General features: G+C 37.6%; 1 protein-coding gene across 1 annotated transcript in view; it reads right to left on the bottom strand.

The window, feature by feature from the left end:
• Positions 1-18,697, bottom strand: part of Otogl (otogelin like) — a 136,465-nt gene extending 117,768 nt beyond the window's left edge. The window contains exons 1-7 of the mRNA XM_027392463.2: positions 18,364-18,697; positions 17,272-17,311; positions 16,228-16,276; positions 8,751-8,817; positions 6,952-7,050; positions 5,127-5,281; positions 2,217-2,338 (exon numbers count right to left, since the gene is read on the bottom strand). Of these exons, the coding sequence (XP_027248264.1) occupies positions 2,217-2,338; positions 5,127-5,281; positions 6,952-7,050; positions 8,751-8,817; positions 16,228-16,276; positions 17,272-17,311; positions 18,364-18,442 (611 nt within the window). The 5' untranslated portion in view covers positions 18,443-18,697. The remainder of the gene's footprint in view (positions 1-2,216; positions 2,339-5,126; positions 5,282-6,951; positions 7,051-8,750; positions 8,818-16,227; positions 16,277-17,271; positions 17,312-18,363) is intronic.
• Between the last annotated feature and the right edge of the window lie 1,447 nt (positions 18,698-20,144).

Below are 20,144 nucleotides of genomic sequence, written 5' to 3'. Positions count from 1 at the left end.
AGGAGGATTTTGCTGTGGTTATGTGTCAGTCATCTCTGTCTGTCAGCTCTCTTTCACTGGAAACTTAATTGAATATGTATTTTTAAGAGAACAATTGGGAGCTGTGATTATCTTGATGGTTATGACACAGAAGGGTGCTGGGAATAGTAGAAGGAGAATAGACTGCAATCAGCCTAAGACATACTATGCAAGATGTGTGTGGAGTTTTGGTTTTCTTTTACAACTGGAAATGTAAAATGTAAGCAGACAAGAATAGTCATATTTATGCTAAGCAAGTACCCATGGGGTCATCTATACCAAAACTCCTCACTCACAGTTCAGAGAACTGAAAGCCAGAGAGGTAAGGGATACATATATATATATATATATATATATATATTATATATATATATATATATGACGTCTTTGAACCTCTCAAGAGCCTACTGTACTAATGACTCCTACTAAGAGGAAGAAGAAACATTACCAAATAATAAATTCACCCTTAACCTATAATATAATTGAAATTCCTTGTAGAAATGGTTTCTTATTTTTAAAATCAATTATGACTTCCATTTAACAAACAGTATTCTTAAAAAAAAATTTCTGAAGAAAATCTACTTTACAAAACATGACCATTGTAATTGCCCATTACTCAAAAGCCCAAATGAAAATTCTTAAGTCACCATATAAATTCAGCTCTAGGAAATGGATGTTTAACCATATTAACTTTCCATTCAAATGTTCAGCTTTCTTTTTACAGCAGTTCACAACCTGTGGGTCAAAATCTTCAGAAAATATGTATTTCCAATGGTCTTAAGAGCCTCCAACAATAAGTGTATTTTCATTGCTATCCCATAGCTGTAATTTTGCAACTGAGTGGTGATTTCTTTCCTAAGACCATTGGAAATGTATCGTTTACGATGGTCGTGGCCCATAGGTTGAGAACCACTGTTTTTCTAAGACCATGATCTCTTTGTTTCTATGTCTCTCTGTCTGTCTCTTTGTTTCTCTCATCTCTCTCTCTCCAACTCTGTCTGTGTGTGTATATACGTACGTGCTTTGTTCTTCTCTCATTTTCTGTTAACATTCTCACCTAAAACATTAAAAACAAACTCTGACTTTGCTTAAAGAAAATAACACAAAATGATAAGAAAACAATAAGCCCAGAAATACGGGCCCTGTGGTCCACGCTTGTTTTCCTAACATTCAGATAGCTTAGGCAAAGAGGATACCTAGGAGTCCTCAGCCAGCGTGGGCTGCATAGCAAGCACCAGGTCAGAAGAAATGTATGGCAAGACCTTGTACCAAGAGAAAAAGGCATTAAAAATCAAATGACCTCCAAATGGGGTATGGGCTGCTCTTGGTTGCAGTACTAACATGAAGTTCTCTGACACCCACCTTTTAACAGCAGTGCCCCTGCCCCTGGCTGAGTCTACTTGGAGGAAAAACATCATCAGTGTACTACATTGGAAGGAATCCCATAGTTCACACATCCAACAGTGAGTACTGAATGATGGATAAATCTGTTCCATCTCACTATTTACTTTTTCTGGCACAGCTAAGCAAGGAAGTGTTTTAAGCTGGGTGTCATTGTAATTATTTATATTGGAAGGGAAATGATTCCCCAGGATTCCCAGTTTTAACTGTATAAAATCTCTGTCTGACATAAACATCCCCTTCCCCACAACTCTCAGGTCATGTTGTTGGCAGGCAGAAGGCCACAGTGGCTGCTCTGATCTATCAACAAGGACAGTTATTTACTGGCTCAGAGTCTTTGTCAAGGCTTCAATGGAAACTCTCAAGTGACACCCAAGACTCATTCTTGCAGACTTGGGAGGACTTCCAGAATCCTTTCCAAGAGAAAATAAAGTCAAATTTTTTGCAAGATGTTCTATGAAGGGAAAGAGAAAATACTGAAGAGGCCAAAAGTAATCAGAAATTAAAGTCCATAAAGCTAGTGCTTGATGATGCCCTGAGGAGAACATGACAATCCCGAGTGCACCTTTGCAGATCGGCCTGCATCATACACACTAGGATGTGGGCCAGCTGGATTCCTAACTGCATGGTGGGCTGCAGTACCACAGAAGGGGTGATGTCTCTGTGACACTACTGCCAAAGTCAACTGAATACTGTCCTCTACTCCTGCTTTCCATCATTCACTTCTAGTCTGAGACATCCAAAATTTTAATCAATATCCAATGCCATCTTCATTAGACCATTTTTTCTCATCGTACCTGATTCCATTCATTTTTATTTCATGACCATAAATTCTAATTTCCTCTTGGTTTGAAAAGAATAAGCTGATTGAACGATAACAAGAATACACAGAACCAAGGCACTTTGGGCTGTTATGGACCTGGAAGGAAGAAAACAAAAAGAAAGCATGGGAAACAACCACAAGGATCCACATAGGCAACTAAACCCACAGTTTACCTTTACAACTCACAGCATCACTAGTCCCATGATACTCTACAAAGTGAGGACTACACTTACTAAGGATTTTTGAAAGGAAAATAATATTTATCTCAAAACCAAACAATATAAATAACTTCATAAATGCAAATTTTTCAGGATATTTGTAAGCTCACCTTAACCTCTACATGTTAGAAGATACTACTCTGAATCTATATGATTTACGCTGGGAAAAAATTAGTTGGAAAGAAAAACCATAAACAATACAAGGAAACACATTTGTAGTATTTATGTCCCTGTTAGGATATCTATAGATTATCATGAGGGAATGGTGAATAGAGCTCAGTAGCAAGAACTATTTATATGCTGACAAAGTGAATGTGACTTCATTTAAAATAAAATTGATCTTTTTCATTCCCAAATACTTTAGAAGAGAAAGAAACTAAAGACTAAAGAAATTATTTCTTAAGACATTAGGAGGAATTCAGTTGACTGGGAAAATGACAAAACAAGGAAAAAAGGGTAAAAAAGGAACAGATGAAAAGAGACAATGAATGTTACATTCTCTTACCTTGGCTCAAGATTAATTTCAGAAGGCTCAAAAACTAAAATATAAATCATAAACTACAAAGTAACTGAAAAGTAGGTAAGTAAACAGATGCAAAAGAACTTTCAAATATGAAAAAGATAAGAAAATCACTAATAATAGGATATTTAAAAGATATTAATTCAATATGTAGTTGGCAAATAGTATTGACTTGTGTATCTAACACATATTCTAGGAATATAACCATCAATAAAACAGACAAAAATACCTGCTTTCCTTAAATTTAAATCCCATGACAGGTAACATGTACAACTAAACAGAAATAAATATATAGTGTTGGATCACATTAAAAATATTAACAAAGAGAAGACATGGGATATATGTGTCAAGATTTAAGGAGGATTTTAGATGCCATGCAGTAAAATTCTGGAAAGGATGGGGCTTGAGGATAAACCATGGGGGAAACCTAGAAGTCTACTTAACCAAAAAAGACAAGAAATACAAAAGATAGGGAAAGGAATTTGACTAAAACATTCTCAATATCCAAGAACCATCATCCAATCCTGTTCAGATTGTTGAAGGATTCCTCTTTAGAGAACAAAATGGGGGAAGGTTGATGGATACCAATACATGGGGGCTTTGCTGATCAAACAAAAGTATCCTTGCTCAGCCTCACATTAGCCAAACAAGCCCTCTCCAGATGTCACAGGAAAGTTCTTAATATAACATTCGGTGAAAATATAAAAGAGAAAATTAAACCATATCATCTCAATTTACAAATTTGCATAAAATCCAAAGAAACAATCATAGAAGAAAATATATGAAACCATTAACAACAGCATCCTTTGAATGACAGCCCTTGTAAGTTTTATACTCATGATGTTTTTCAAATATTCAAAATGAAGAAGTGAACTATTTTATAGCCAGTAAGAAAGATTGTGTTTAGGTAAACATGTTTCTTGGTTGGAAAGAAAATTCCATCATTGAAAACTGGACCTATCCCTTAACTGTGGGAGCAGGGTTCTGCAGTCTGCACTGTAGTCTGTTACAAGATAGATTATCTAGTTGACACCTTTGTTCTCAAAAGAGTGAGGCACTGAATGAGAACGTTTTAATTGGAGGTCAAAGGAGGTGAAGAAACCAGAATTTTGGGAGGGTGTGGGCAGGATGCTAAGTAACAATGAAAAAAATGGAGGACAGGGCCTTGGAAGCAACCAAGTTGAGCCATTCTTCTCTTTCCAAAGAGACTGTCTGTTTATCCCACTGCACCCAAATTTAACATTCAGCATACCTGAATGTTACAATGCAGGCACAGATGCAATGCCTGCATTAGCCATCAAGTGGAAATTCAGACAACTACAACATGATTTAGAGGTAAAACAAATACCAAACTTCAATATTTTGTCTGTAAAGAGTTAGTTTTTAAATGGGACTGAAGAATCCTCCCCTAGTTGTGATTTGAGATGCTTTCGGAAATGGGAAAGGAGATCCCTGCTATCCTTGCTTCAGCTACTGCTCTTCGGGAGTTGAATTTTGAGATATTTCCTAGTAATTCATTAGACTTGGGAACTCTGAAGCCAAGAGATAGTTCTATGAGCTCTACCATGTAGCATGAATCTACCTAGCAATGATATAATTCATGCTAGGAACGGCATAATTCATAAACATTGGCTTCCTCTACATACCACGAGTTGCTTTCCTTGTATATTTTTATTTACTGATGTATTTTGGGAACCAAGATTCCAAACCAGGGTCTTGTGCATGCTAAAACTTTGTCATACCAAAGAGCAATATTCTCTATCCCAGAAAGCAGGTGGGCATCTCAAGTCAAACTAGCAAGGAGGGAGAAAATATGAATAGTATTGATATCTGACTTTACCCTCTTCCAAATCACCAAATAAACCCAAACATCAGGGACATTTATGAGAGTTGCTATGTAATAAACACATATTTCTCCACAGCCTGTAAGATGCTCTTTCATGGATTCAATCCCTGTTGCTAACATGCCAGTCATCATCTCAATAGAACTACACTAATTTGGACACAAATTTGGACATTCCATTAAGGGTAGAGCACTGTGTGTTCTATAATTGCTGTCCATTTCTCATCATTTGTCCAATACTTTTAAAATACATCATCTCCTAGAGGTAATTGTTTAAATTGATTAAATTCAAATACCACCTACCCATACTGTGTACTGAGGCTCCAAATTGCCACAGTCCTTTGCAAATATGTAAGAACAGCTTCCTGGGAAGTAATAGTATATTCCATCAAATGTTTCAAAGTGATACTGTCCCCAGGTTTTGCAAATCCCATCTCTGCCACTTCCCATGTTTGGAACTAAAAAGAAATAAAATAATATTTAGTAGTGTAAACTAAATCATGTCTATCTCAAAATGTTCCATCACGATAAATAATTCTAATTTTCATAGACATAAGTTTCCCTCCGCTTTGGGTAGTCTATGACACAGGAAGAAACCAGTAGCATTGAACTATGAGCTGATCTTAAAACTACCCAACTCCTTCAACAAAACCCTGTCTCCAAGTTGCTATGAAGAAAAGACTATGTTAGTCCCCTAATTTGTGTTTCCAAGAAAAGGATCCAGAAAAAAAAAAAAGGAATAGTAAAGAAGGTGATGCAAGAAGATGATGGTGTCGACAATGCAAATGAATGACTCGAAAAAGAAAGAAGGTTACCAGAACAGCACAGACAACATAAGAATAACATAGTCCCCATAATTTAAAAAAAAAAGTCTTTATGGTATTCAGAGAGAAAAATAAATGAACAAAAAAAATGTTTCTGGAAAATGGAGCTGGAAGCATGAGTCATTCTGTTTCCTGGAATCTGGAAAATGATGACCTCAAACTGGTGAAATTTCAAACAATATTTATTTTAAATCAAAGAACTTCATCTACTGTGTTCATGCCTCTCCTCTAGATAAACTTTCTATTCAATTTTATTTTATCTATGCTACTTATTATAATTATTGTGGGTGTGGTGTGTATGGGGTCACATTGTGTCACAAAAGCAGGTGTCTGAGGACCACTTTGTGGAATTGCTTCTCTCCTTCAACCCAGGAATATGTGGGTTCTGGGGACGCAACTCACCATCATCAGGCCTGACAAGGATTTTTCTCTGCTGTGTCATCCCACAGTCCCTTACATTTTCATATCTTAAATATCTTCACTTTATAATATCTTTCATATCTTCACTTTATAATAACATAAAAAGCAGTAATATTTGCTATGACTTTTTATAAACTCTGGGCAAAACAGAAAGATAAGGGTCAATCTTAGTGTCTCCTCCTTTTGGAAACATTTACCTAAATTTATTAGCTCAGGCCAACTGTGGTTCACTCAGGAAAAGGCAGCCTGGCTCATTGTGCAGGCAGCCTTCCCTGGCAGTGCATCTTACATCCTGAACTTACTTTCCTTCAGAGAACTCAAGTTCAAGTATGGCTTACCTATTATACACCATTAGCTGCAGAAGCATGTCTGTATTATTAGTAAATACACCCTGCTTTGTGCCAAGCATATAGTCTTGCAAACGGTTAAAATATCAGTTCATATCTGTTGATGAGTTATTAACATAAGATCCTACCTTAGACACTGTGGATAAAAATATTTAAAAAGAAAAATAATTCCTCATACCTGAAGGACTCTCAGTACTATTTCTAGTCTGTATACTGAATATCCAGCTAATTAAATACAAAGAAGAGAAGCTTCAAGTGAAAGTAAGAGAGAGACATTTAAAAAAGTGGTCCTATTGGGCTAGTGCAATGGAAAGTAGGAAAAAATATTCTTGAGGAAATAGAGATGGTGGGAAGGGAAAGCACACACATCTATTTTCATTTTCACTGTTTCTAAATTACTTAAAATTGATGAAAATAAATATGGAGCTCTCTAAGTTAATGTCCGAAATCACAGAGGACGAACACTTGCAAGCAAATCATGACTTAATGTTCTCTTTCATCTCCCATGATTCTCTAATAAATATCCCTGAAACTTACCAATCTGGCACCTTGTCCCGAGAGCTTGGAATATTTGACAGTCACATGTACCCGTCTTAGAACAGAAAGCCCCGTTAAGGCATTCATGAGGACAAGAACCTGAGGGGCAAAATAATAACTTATCTTCTGGCATGGATCAGCTCATATAAACACAATATGTCACGATCTAGCTTAGACTAACTGTAACACTATTAACTTAAACAGAACCCTGGGCCTTTTGCCTTGTGGTGCAAAAGAATTAAGCCATCAAATCTCTATCTATTCATTTCATTATGTGTGCTGTGAAGCAAGAAAGACAGGCTTTCACATCTCAAAGGACTTTGAGAGGAGAGGTTAGCCTCCTTCGAGCAATTGAAAGGTCAAGTTCCCATGTAAGGAATCCCTGTCCCAGATGATGAGAACCAGAAATACCCAAGCTGTAGTTGATGCCCTGAATGGAGTTTGGAATGCAATCCACCAGCCCTTTCTCCAGGAGCAAGTGCTGTGCTGAAGAATAACTCAGACCTTGCACACTTCGGGGAGGACTCAAGCAAAGCGTAAAACTCAAAAGGAAACTCCCACCTTCGATGAGAAGGTGACACATGTTTTAAGTTTGCCCACTAATACAGAGACTTGGCTATAAATGACTCAGTTTTTGGAACCTGTGCTTAAGTTTAGGAAGAAGCAAAAGTCACTTCTGGTTGGTACCTTCCCCTCATGTACCCCCCCAAAAAAACAACTTTTTGTGGAAAGAAACCTTGCCCCAAATAAATACATTAAAAAGAAGGGAATTTCTGTGAATTTTCCCTAATTTCACAGGCATCTCCTAGGGATTTAAGAAGTCAAATGGGTCCCGATAAGATGAGTCCTAATGATAAGGAGAAGACAAGGGCAACTGGCAAAGCCCAGCCTGAAAGGACCCCAGGAACGCATGAGGAGCAAAAAGCACATCTTTGAGTCACTGTGAAATCTTGCTGAAGAAGCTGGATCTGTGTGGAAGATGCCATGTTAGTGAAGACACTTATCAACTGCAATAACAAACACAGTCTGCCAAACACAAGAACTACGTCCTCTTGTTATTCCCCCCCCCCCAAACATCCACTGATTTCTCTTTACATTTCAAAGCCTTCAGCGCTCTAGGTAAATTTTAGATGAGGAAAAAAATGAACTATTTTAACTTAAAATTATATTTTGCCAAAATATAGGTGAAATAATGTCTTTCAAAAACTTAGAAGCAATTTGGTTTTTCTTTAAGAGGCGTACCTGTCTTTAAACTTTATCTTGGATCAAGTAGTCTTACATTTTTTTTTACAATAGGTGGCTAAATATTTAGATAAACAAATACATCTTTTTTGAAAATGTATTTACAAAGTTGCTTACTCTCCGGAAAGCAAATAGCAAGCTAAATCTAAAAGGGATCACTGTGACTTTAAACATAATGGTAAGAATTGCTTCCTGTTTCTTTAAATTTTAAGCTACCACCAGCCTTCTGCTTAACAGAAATAGTAAACTACTGAGGCAAAATTCAGATGTCAGGGAGTGAAGGAACAGGCTATTGATTCAAAACAAAAGAAAAAGCTACTGGTACCCACTGGTGCTTTCACCAATCACACCGCTGTCAGCCTTCTCTAAATGTTTAGTTCCGGCCATTTTTAAAAACAATTTGGATTTGTATAGGACAAGAACTTAAACGATCACAATTATCACTGCCCTGGCTCAGTGCCCTCCAGGGTAGATGGAGACAATTGGAATTGATTTAATATCCCCGCAAAGGGATCTCCTCAGAAACCGAAGACAAAAGAACAGCTCTCCACACTGACCTTTTATTTTACTCTCACCCCAATTAATAGCTTCATGGAAGAAGTATCTTGGAGAGGTTGCTTCAAACTTTAAAAGAGAAATAAAAATGCAAATTAGTTCATTTAATTACCATAAGTCAAACGAGCAGATGAAAATATTCTGGAAGGCATTTATAAATATAGAAATAGAGTACTGACTTAACAGATCTTTCAATTATTGAGAGCATCTCAGTGAAAGAGGAAGGGTTCCCTTGGTGGTCAGAACTGGCTTCACGTCTTTTTTTTTTTTTTTTTTTTTTTTTGTCTCTTTGGTAACTTGGGCAAGGTATTTGTCCTCTGTGGTCTCATTCCCCCCTTGCTCCTACCAGTGTCCAGCATCCCTTTGTGAACAGAGTTCGGAAGAAGCACTGTATTTATATTAGCTGATTTTTTTATAAAAAAAAAAAAAAAGTATCAGCTCTCTGACATTTCCAGGTACAGATGAGTTAGGGAAGAAATGCACAGAGTTAGTAAACTAGCACTCAGTGGTGACCTGCCTGAGTACCCAACTGTGAAAACACCACTCACAGAAAGACCATCTGACCCTTGACTTATGCTCAGGCACATTTCCTATCAGCTTAATGCCTCTATCAGTTCATCTGTAAAATGGGAACAGTCATGACACCTGCTTCAGTGTATGGTATAACAATGAAGTAAAACACTGTCCTTTAACCTTTAGTGATTTCCACAGAAGACGAGCAATAAAGAACCTGACATTGTTTTAAAGAATCATTATGAAATATTGTGATTTAAGACATTCTAAATAATTATAGGCTATTAAAGCTAATCAGTTACATAATTTCAGTCCAACTCAATCCCAATTGCATGTATAGTTCAGGATTGTTTCCTTACCAGTAACACTTTATATTCACCTGAAGACATATACTCAAACTCTGCCACATGATTCACATGATTTCCAAATTAAATAGTTGATGGTATTAGAGAAACGGGGATGCAAGATAAGAATGACAAGTGATGTGATGTGAGGAGCTAGGTTCTTTCTTCTCTCATTCTGACCATGCTCACACACAAGAAGTTTGATTTAAGCATTTTCCATTTCAGTATTTTTTCCCTGTGTGTGTGAATGTGTGTGTGTGTGTGTGTGTGTGTGTGTGTGTGTGTGTGTATGATTCATGTGTGTACTTGTTCACATATGTAAACATAGGGATGTGCATTTGCCTATGGAGATCAGAAATAGATATTTGCTGACTTCCTCAGTTAATCTCCACCTTATTTTTTGAGTCAAGGTCTCTTGATTGAACCTGGTGCCCAGGGATTCAGTTAAACTAACTAGCCAATCAGCTCCAATGATCTTCCTGTCTTCATCTCCTCGGCCTGGGGTTAGTGGTAAAAGGTTATGGCTGGCTGGCTTTTTTTTCTGAGGATCTGAACTCAGATCCTTGGGCTTTCCTGGCAGGTGCCTACCGATCCCTCTCCCTAGCCCCTCAGTACATTCGCTGATCAAGAGAACTCACTCCATGTTAACTATTACAAATATTAAACTCTCCCATTTGTTAAAGACTTTTAAAGTTTCACTTCTAAACTCTTTTTCCCATACAATGGCTCCAGATTCATAAGTTCATTATTTCCTCCTCACAAATTGGTCCATGTTTTATTCTCACTGCTCAGGCTCTTCCATTTATATTTGTCTTATCTTCAAACAAGCTAGACTCAACCAACAATTTATGACCGTGGTTCCACCATGATGTCAAGTTTAATTCTTGCTTCAACCATAGAGTTTCCAGCTGCCTACATCAAAAGGACATCAACATTTCTGAGCAGGTACCATCTTCAAAGCAATTTGGCTCTGAAACACTTTATGCCAGTACTTGCAATGGAAACCAATACATCATCTTTGATATTTGACAAATGTATAGCTACTTCAATCCTGCTTCACACTGCCTATGTACTTGAACAAATTATCTAGTCCATGTAGCCTCAGTTTCCCAATAAATAAAAAAGGGGTAATGGTATCTCCCTTACAGAATCATGAGGATAAAGTGAAATAATTAACACTTTAATAATGCAATCACTCATATAATAGGAACAATAGGCTTGCTACCTTTACTATTACTAAGTGAAAATAGAATGTAGGAGCTTTCAAGATAGCTCAGCAGGTAAAGTCCAATGACCTGACTTGGATTCCCATGACCACATGATGGAAAGAGGAAGAGGTTCCTAAAACTTGTCTTCTGACATCCATGTGCATGCCAGAGCACAAGAACACACACACACACACACACACACACACACACACACACACTACCCATATGCATGAATGAACACACACAAAATAAATGTAATTTTAAAACTGAATATACTGTGTAATACTGGACTAAAGCAAATGCATACTTTTGTTTCTTGATCCACTCAACTCTGAACTCCTCTTTAAAAAATCCCAATGACTACTTAGCACACCAACTTCCTGACAATTCAGTGTCTCTCTATTTACCCAGGACCACAACGCATTTCACCAGTGTAAAGTTTCACACTCGGTTTTAGCTTTGGCGCATATCTGAACTTGGAATAGTGTACCACTTTGATAAGTAGAGCATTTTCTTTCTTGTGTTAGGTATATAACATCGAATAATTCATGGTGACTCAGGCTCAATAGACACTTTGAACAGAAATGATATTTCGACAGATCCTGGAGACATGGAATTTCTAAATTACAAGCATGGCTATTATTATTTATATGTATAAAACACAACTCCTGGTATGTCAGCAACAAGTACCACCTGAACTGGAACAAAAGATGTTATTCAAATGGGGATCTGTTTACAGCAGTGACTAGGAATGCAGTTTCAGCCTGTCTCAGATTCACCTGGCTTCCTGTGGACATGCAGAGCCTCTAACTCTAAGCCCAGAATTCTTTCTATCTCTGCCCAAGAACAGGATCCAGACAGGACTTTTAAGATATTTAAAACACACTACCTCCTCTTTAATCAGTAAAGAAACAGAAATTGATGGGAAAATACCCCAGTTTCCCCATCCCTTGCAGAAGCAAGGGTGACAGGCTACCCGGTTCCTTATCATGTTCCTAATAAGACCAAGCCCCAGATGCCTCTATCAGGAAGCTCTCCATTAACATGTCCATTAACATTGCATTTTCCTCCTTTCTCCTCTCACTTTTATCTGATCCTTCTTTGTGTATTTCCCAAAAACTGTTCACCCCAGTCTCGGTTGGTCTCAGTGCCTGCTTCAGAAGAATTACGGAATGCAGTGCAAAGAATGTGGTATTGGGTACACTTATTCACATAGCTGACGAGGAAGGACAGCCCCTTCTTTCTCCTTCCTGATCACACCTCCACAGGAAGGTGCTCGGTACCATTGAGATGTGCCCTGTACAGGGAAATCACTGTAACACTGACATGCACGCCATTTATAGAAGTCTATGCTGAGGCTTCACTTGCTTACGTCATTGCCAGCATATTTCTGAGGACAGTTATCCATCCATCAGTGCTGTTTGCTTACAGCAGAGGAATGAACTGAACACGAATGGTCTTCAAGCCTATTTCTAAGCAGTGCAGTGGACCGCTGTGACCTCATTGCTCCCTGTCATATTTCTCCTTTGAGAACTTAATCGACATTAAATGATCTTGGCACATTCACTGGCTATAGGAAACAGAAGTGCAAGTAAGTCTCCTGCTCTTCATCCTGCCTAAAATGGACACTATGGCATAACAAGTGCATCTCCACCTAGTAACAGAGGAGAGGTGTTAACCTAAGTCCTAGTAGGCAGATTACACAGATCCTGATAATGTGTAAATGTGCAGTGAGTCAGTCCCATCCACAGAGCTCATTATAGGTCCCTTTAGGGCACAGTTCACACAAGTTTTCAACCTAGAGTGTTCACCAGAATGGAAGTTTTTTTTTTTTCATTACCAGATTTTCTACTAAGTTATACAGATGGCCTTTTGTGGTTAATATGCTCTACTGGCAAGCACATCCTTCAAATTATCACAGAAAATTCATTTTAACTACTTCACATGATATATGGGAACTTTTGTACACAAGCATACTTTTGGCAGTTTGTTTTGTTTCAGACAGGGCCTCCCTATACAGCCCAGGCTAAACTGAAACTTACTATTCTCCTACTGCAACTTCTCAAATACAAAGTACTCCTTAAACTGAATTATTATTTCCACTACTATTCTAGTTTTTTAAGACCCCATGACAAGTAAGATGATTCAGTGGATAAAGTACTTGCTATGGAACCATAAGTGCCTGAGTTTGAATCTCCAACATCTGCATAAAACACCAAAGCCATGTACAATAAACTTTGGTCACAGGATGTGAAGAAAGCAAGCTGGTGTTGACCAGGAAGCTTCCCTTCTGGCTGGCTTTCACAGTACCAAAAGGTGTCAAGTGGGCTGCAGAGGATAAAGGAAGTTATCTGTTGATAACTTACTGAATTGTGAACCCTGTGAATACAGCAGTGGTCTGTAGCTCATGACAAGCCCATTGGCACAATGGTGGCACAAATGTAACTGGGTCAACCAAGCACCTCTAATTGGATTTAAGGCCTGTGTGTGGACACACATGCCTGGTACAATAAATCAGGCCAAGAATCCAGGGTTGGGTAATTCAAAGGCCCCAGAGATGAACCAACTACTACTAATTTGCTAAAGAGACATTGTAGCAAACTGCCCTCTAAATTCAAGTCTCTGTATTTATAGATTAGTTCAGCTCTTAGAGAAATCTCTTTATGAAGTGGATTCCGGTGGTTAACACAGAAATGCGCAACTAATCGAAATGCAAAGAATTAGCATCTGTGGAGTGCTAAGCCACAAATGAATCATTTATATTACCCCACAACCAAAGCTCAGGATCCCTGGAGAAAGAATGTTCCAAAAGATTGTAAGAGTCAGAGGTCAGGAATGACTAGACTGACACGGTATCTTCTGGGCATGACAGAAGTGCTGCATTCATGAACTCAGTAGCTGTCCTTGTATGAATAAGACCTCCACAAAACGAAGCCAGCCAACAGTCCCACATGAAATAGGGAGACCATGCACTGCCACTGTTAACAGAGGAGCTACTGACAGCTCATGACTTCTGGAAGAGTCAGTTTTATCTACAGCACTGGCTCCTCCAGGAGATAGCTCCACACCCATGAGTATATGGCCAACATAAACTGGACTGGGTGGGTAATTTTTTTAAAAATGAGTGCATTAATTTAGGAAGGACATGAGAAGATGGAGTTTGATCTGGAAGAAGCTGGGGGAGGAGATAGGGGTAAATATGGTTAAAATATGTTGTATGAAATTCTCAAAGGATTGATAAAAAACATTGTATCTAAGAAGCCATGCATAGTGCTACTACATGCCTTGTATATCAGCACTGAAGGGAGAATGCCCTGGGGCTCCCTAGCCAGAAAAATTTCAGGCTTAGTGAAAAACTGCCTCAAAAAAAATGAAGCACAGAGCAACAGAAGAAGACACCTGTGGTGATTTGAAAGAAAATGGCCCCCAAAGGGAGTGGCACTATTCCGAGGAGTGGCCTTGTTGGAGGAATTATGTCACTATGGGGGTGGGCATTGAAGTCTGTTTTGCTCAAGGTTCCCTCAGTGTGACTGTCAGTCAACTTCCTGTTGCCTCTAAGTCAAGATGTAGAACTTTCAGCTCCTTCTCCAGCACCATGTCTACCTGCATGCTGCCATGCTCCCACCATGGTGATAATGAACTGAACCCTCTGAAACTGTAAGTGGGCCCCATCAATTAAATGCTTTCCTTTATAAGAGTTGCTACAGTCATGGTGTCAGTTCACAGCAATAAAAGCCTAACTAAGACAACACCTAACATCAAACTCTGGTCTCCTCAGAGCAAGTACAGTGAATATACTTGTCCACGTACAAATACACCAAACTATATAAACACACACACCAGAATCTCTAATCTCAACAAAAAAATGAATTTGTTTTGTCTTCTAAATTGTCAAACCATTTTATCACCTTCGTGTTCTGGAATAAAGTATTCCTTTAACCAAGCAAAGATGTGTTACATTTGTTTGTGTTGCAGAATAATTGTTTAACTATGTAAAGATGTGTTGCTGTTTTACCTTGCCTTCCCAAGGCACCATATTGGTTTAATAAAACAGCTGAATGGCCAATAGCTAGGCAGAGGAGGAAGAGGCAGGGCTGGCAGACAGAGAAGAAAGAGAGCCAGCCATCTAAGGGCCAGACTGTCCTCCACAAAGGAAAGCAGGATGGGCAGTATGTGGATGAGGTAAATGAGCCTCAGGGCAGTACACAGATTAATAGAAATGGATTAATTTAAGTTCTAAAAGAGCTAGCTAGAAATGAGCCTAAGCTAAGGCCGAGCATTCATAATTAATAAGTCTCCATGTCATGACTTGGGAACTGACTGTCCAAGAAAGCCTGCTACATATTTGCCCTCTGCATCTACTCATTTTCTTCAGTTTACTATAGTAAAATAGACACATGAAGGTACCCAGCAGGAAATACTTATAACACTTGTATTTCAGAGGTTGAAGAGATGTCTCACTGGTTAAGAGCACTTGCTGCTCTTCCAGAGGAGCTGAATTCAGTTCCTAGCACCCACATCAGGCAACTCAAAAACCATCTGTAACTCCAACTCCAGGAGATACTATGCTTCAGGCTCAAGTGCACATACCCACACATAGACACACGATCTACACATAATTAAAAATAATTTTTGAAAAAAGAGAAATAGTTTGGATTTCAGGATTTGTCAAAGGCTCCCTGTTAACTACATAAATACTCAAATCATATTACTCCCCCACAAAAAAGTTTTTCCACATTAAATCTCTAGTTTATTACCCGTCTTTCATAGAGCAATATTTTATAAAGCTCATTCATTTGGACATTCCAACATATTTTGATGATAATGTAATCATGTTACCCAGCATCCCTTATGTATAATAGGAAGCAGACAAAATGTTCTCAATTTTACAGTGTGCTGCTCTTCAGAAATGCCCATAATTTGGATTATTTTTAGGAAACATGAAAGCTGTCTGTTAGTACATCAGGATATACCTAATGCCTTTCACTGCATTTAACTCATGACATCTCAGTATTTATCCATTTCTTCTTAGGTGTGTTTACCTTGTTGTTATTGTCCTACCCAATATTGTGTTTAATTTCTAAATCATTCAAGCATTCCAGCAAGTAGACTGTATCCAATCCTCATCGACACTGAAGCCTACTCACAGGTGACTGAGACGAATGAGGAGAAAGAAAAATAGTGGTTCATTCCAAACAAATCAACGTGAATTGAGAATATATTTGAGGGTCGCAAAAAAAATAAAATAAAATGTAATAAAAGCTGCAGAGAAATGTGTTCGCCTCTTCATGCTCCTTCCTATCTTGTTTTTAGCATTTCATTCCCACCACAAAGGTCTCATTGTAGTAGTGACAGCAGAGCCCAAATCGGAATGAATTATTTCTCTGCCTCTCTCCATCTGAGGCTTAACCTACCTGTAATGCTAACAGAGCTCTTTTCTGTTCCTTTTCATGAAACTCACTTCTGCAAGAAAACACAAAGAACTTGTGTAGTCAGAGGCGCTGGGCAACCTGAACAGCCTTTCCCAAGAGGCAGCTGGTGTTTTCCTCCAGATCTCCATCACTTTATCAAAGAGGCCTTTCTTGGTTTGACATTTAAAGCACCCCCCTCCCCTCTTTGGAAGGGTGAGATTTGGGTGGTGGAGCTGTCTCATTTTACAAAGTTCAGGACTGTCCTCAAATCTCTCTGGGCTCTGATATAAACTGAATTTTAGGAAGGAACTTTGAGATTGAGAAACAAACAAAATAGTGTAGTATTGTAGCACCAATAAGCATAGTTTATTCTCCCTAGGACTTCATGAGTCTGTTGAAGTTGATATTTATCAAGGGTACATTTACCTTTCCAAACGTGATATTCTAATTTCATCTGTTCTATGTCATTTATAAGTAGAGTGTAAAAATTTAAGGATATTTAATTATCAGTTATCCAAGTCAAATCATTAATTCACTAGCTAACACATCTGCTTTATGGAATTTCATATTTTATATTATTTTTATCAATACAGGTATTCTTTAAAATTCAATTCATAGAATTCTGATTTTCATTTAACATAGCAGTAAAAACTATTTTCATTATTTATTAATAGAACCATTTTAGTCATTTAATCACTCAAATCAGTTTTACTTTATGTTAACAAGAATACATCAGCAGTCAATACTGTAAGTCAACAGTTAAAATGTAGAGACATTTTACTGGATGTAATTCTTTTACAAACCTGTTAAATGAAAGGAATGTCTCTATAGGACCTACAGGCAGTAGACAACACCAAGATCCTCCTTTGATTAGGAAAGTGAATGCCCATTCATTTCTAATGTGTGGAAATATTTCAAAGAAGAATGTCCCATGCTTTTTGTCAATGTTTCACTTGTTCTTTTGAAAAATGGCCAGAAATGTCTGCTGAGCTTGGCATATTCTCATTCCCTTGGTGTTTCAGGACAGAAAGACAAAAAGGTACTCACTCTGGTGTTTCTGTCAAGACAGCTGATGCACGAATGTATCCTGCCAGAGACAAATACAGACTAGTGAGACTGTGAGGCATCCTAATAACTTGGTCTGTGTTCCGCTATTTAATGGATCATTTCTATCCAGATTCTAAAGTGTGGGTTGCGGATTTCTGCTAGCTATCTTATTCTTTCACAGAGGACTCTGACCAGCAAATAATCTGTGATACTGAGGTGACCATAATCCAGAAACTATAGTCCATGTTCGTAGACTCACACAGTGGCATCACACAATGGAGTGAGAGCTAGACAAGAAATGGCAAAACTGTTCTAGTTCTGGCCCTACCACTTAGCATCTAGCAAGCTGAAGCATGATGCAAAACAAGCCACGAAATGATCATGTTGAACAAGCCAGTCCCAATGCTCCTCTAGCACAGCAGTTACATCATTTTCCTTGAGAGCCAAGTGCTGCTATGAGTGGAAGATAGCGATTTTGATCTATCTTTCACACTTCTATCATTTCTTCCATTTCCCCCATAAGTTCCAAAACATAAACTCTTTTTCAGGGATCAGAAAATAAAGCATAGCTATAAATAAAGGCCATCTCCATAAAAAACATTTAATAAAAATTAATGTATTGGTAAACTTGCTATGAAAATTGAAAAATAATTCATGACCTCAAATGTTAAGGTTAAACCTAAGAACTCTTTTAGATTTTAATGATATGAAGCGAGTTTAAGCACTCTATTACAAAGTTCCTAGTGCTTTAACTACAGACAGACAATCATTGTAAATCGTGTTTGAAGGAGTAAGTTAGAGTGACAGTACATCATGATAAAGGCATGACTTTAAATAGTCACTAAAGAAAATTCAGAAATATCAACAAAATGATCCAAATTATCTACATTCTTAAGGATTCAGTAAAAATACTTGAATGTTATTCAGCTCATATCTATTCAAATGACTTCACAATGCTTGAGAATTATTTTAAAGGGAATCTGTATCAATGTACATATCTATTCTAATGACTTCACAATGATTGAAAATTAACTTAAAGGGAAACTATATCAATTTTAAGATAAATGAAGGCAAAAATACAGAGGTCCTTACCTTGTAACAAAAACAGCAGCATATGAAACGAGAAAACACTCCAAGGTACCATTAAATTGAGTTTTCTCACAATGTTCATTTCAGTGGAGTCTTTCTCCCTGAACTGAAACCAATTTGCTGGTCTTCACTATGATGGCATCTTACAAGTGTGAATGTCCGTTGTGTGCTCGAATTCAAATGAATACAGTTATGGGATAAAGCAACTGAAAGAAAAACCCCAGCTTTCTGCACACAGCAAGTGAGGTTTTAAGAACTCACAGTCAGCCCTTTGGCTGAGTCTCTCATTAGCAATGCAAGACAGATTCTTGCCTGAGCCCGTATTAGTTACAGCCAGCCACACACCTGCACATCACACACCTTTTTAGCCAATGTCAGCCTTTCATAACTAAGATGGGAGCATCCAAACAATACTTTGTTGTATCTTCTAATGTCATGAAATAACCATTATTCCTAAGTGTAGGTTCATAATCCATGTCTTATTAGTTACAAAATAGTAGCAATTGAGGAGAGGTGGAATGAAATCTAATCAACTTTCCCTACAGTATCTACAATATAGTATCTTATTCTTAAAAATGGAATTAAAACTATGTACATGCATTTTCAGTTGAACTCCTACTATGGTCCAATATGAGTTGACATTTTGATGAGTCCACAGAGGTGGTAAACATTATAGAACAGACGTAGTTTTGAAACAATACAATGTTGCTTCTAATACTTGTCTTTAAAAATAAAACAACTCAGCAGGTACTGAAAACTTTTCCTACTATTCCATTTTTCCATCCTCTATGACAAGCACCTGTCTAGATCACAAAGAAAGAGTTGTTATCCCAGCAGTAGGTCACCCTTCTCCAGAAGCAACTGACTGCCTAGAACGGCATCAGAGAAATGCTTTCATCTTTCATAATGAACTCGAAAGAGATTATCTGAGCCCAAAACAACTGAAAGCCATGCTTATGCAACGGGTTCACATTTCCTACAGCAGATTCCATGGCTTGCTTTGCCCCTGTCCCTCTCACTTAGCAAATGGGCTATAATAACAAGAAATGTCTGTTTACAGTGGTACCACACAGCAGTTATTACTGTTTGGTGTTTCCCAGACACTTCCTTTGCAATAACTTCAAAGTAGCCAGTGGCTGACTCATCTAATATCCACTACATTACACAGTTTCCTGTTATTTTCCAAAATTCACTGATCATATGTTACTGTTCCATGTGGTCCTAATTCTCTGTTGATAAATAACAACTAATTCCATGAAGCAACAGAAAATGTATGACCATTCAATAAAAATGTAAGCATGAAATATACCCATAAATAGAATTAAAACGTAGCTATGTACCTGTCTGAAACCCACTCATTTTCAATTTTTAATGCATAGGTCTTAAAGTAAAGCATGCATTCAATAATATTTATTAAAAAGTTCAAAGCCTGTTATTATTGAACTAATAATACAATTAAGTCTACACAGATAGCTCAGTTAATAATTTATATTTACATTTTAAACATTGGTCCAGAAATATGCATCTACTAAGCCATTGTCAAAACTACAAAATCATCTGTTTTTAACATGGCAATATAGGATAACTGAAAAGCTATCTGTTTAGAACATAAAAATTGCTTTCCAAAGAACTTTCTCAGACTAAGGGAAGTAAATCTTCTGTGTAAAATGTTTTAAATCAACATACTGTTACTAAATCTTTGCTTCCCTGCCCCTGGCTAATCTACAATAATGTTTCTTAGCTTTACATATAAATCAATGTATGATATGACAGATGTTTAAATC

The sequence above is a fragment of the Cricetulus griseus genome (assembly GCF_003668045.3).
Source record: "Cricetulus griseus strain 17A/GY chromosome 1 unlocalized genomic scaffold, alternate assembly CriGri-PICRH-1.0 chr1_0, whole genome shotgun sequence".
In the NCBI taxonomy this organism is placed as follows: domain Eukaryota; kingdom Metazoa; phylum Chordata; class Mammalia; order Rodentia; family Cricetidae; genus Cricetulus; species Cricetulus griseus.
The sequence above is the reverse complement of the archived record's forward strand: the minus strand, read 5'-3'. Positions and strand labels throughout refer to the sequence as shown.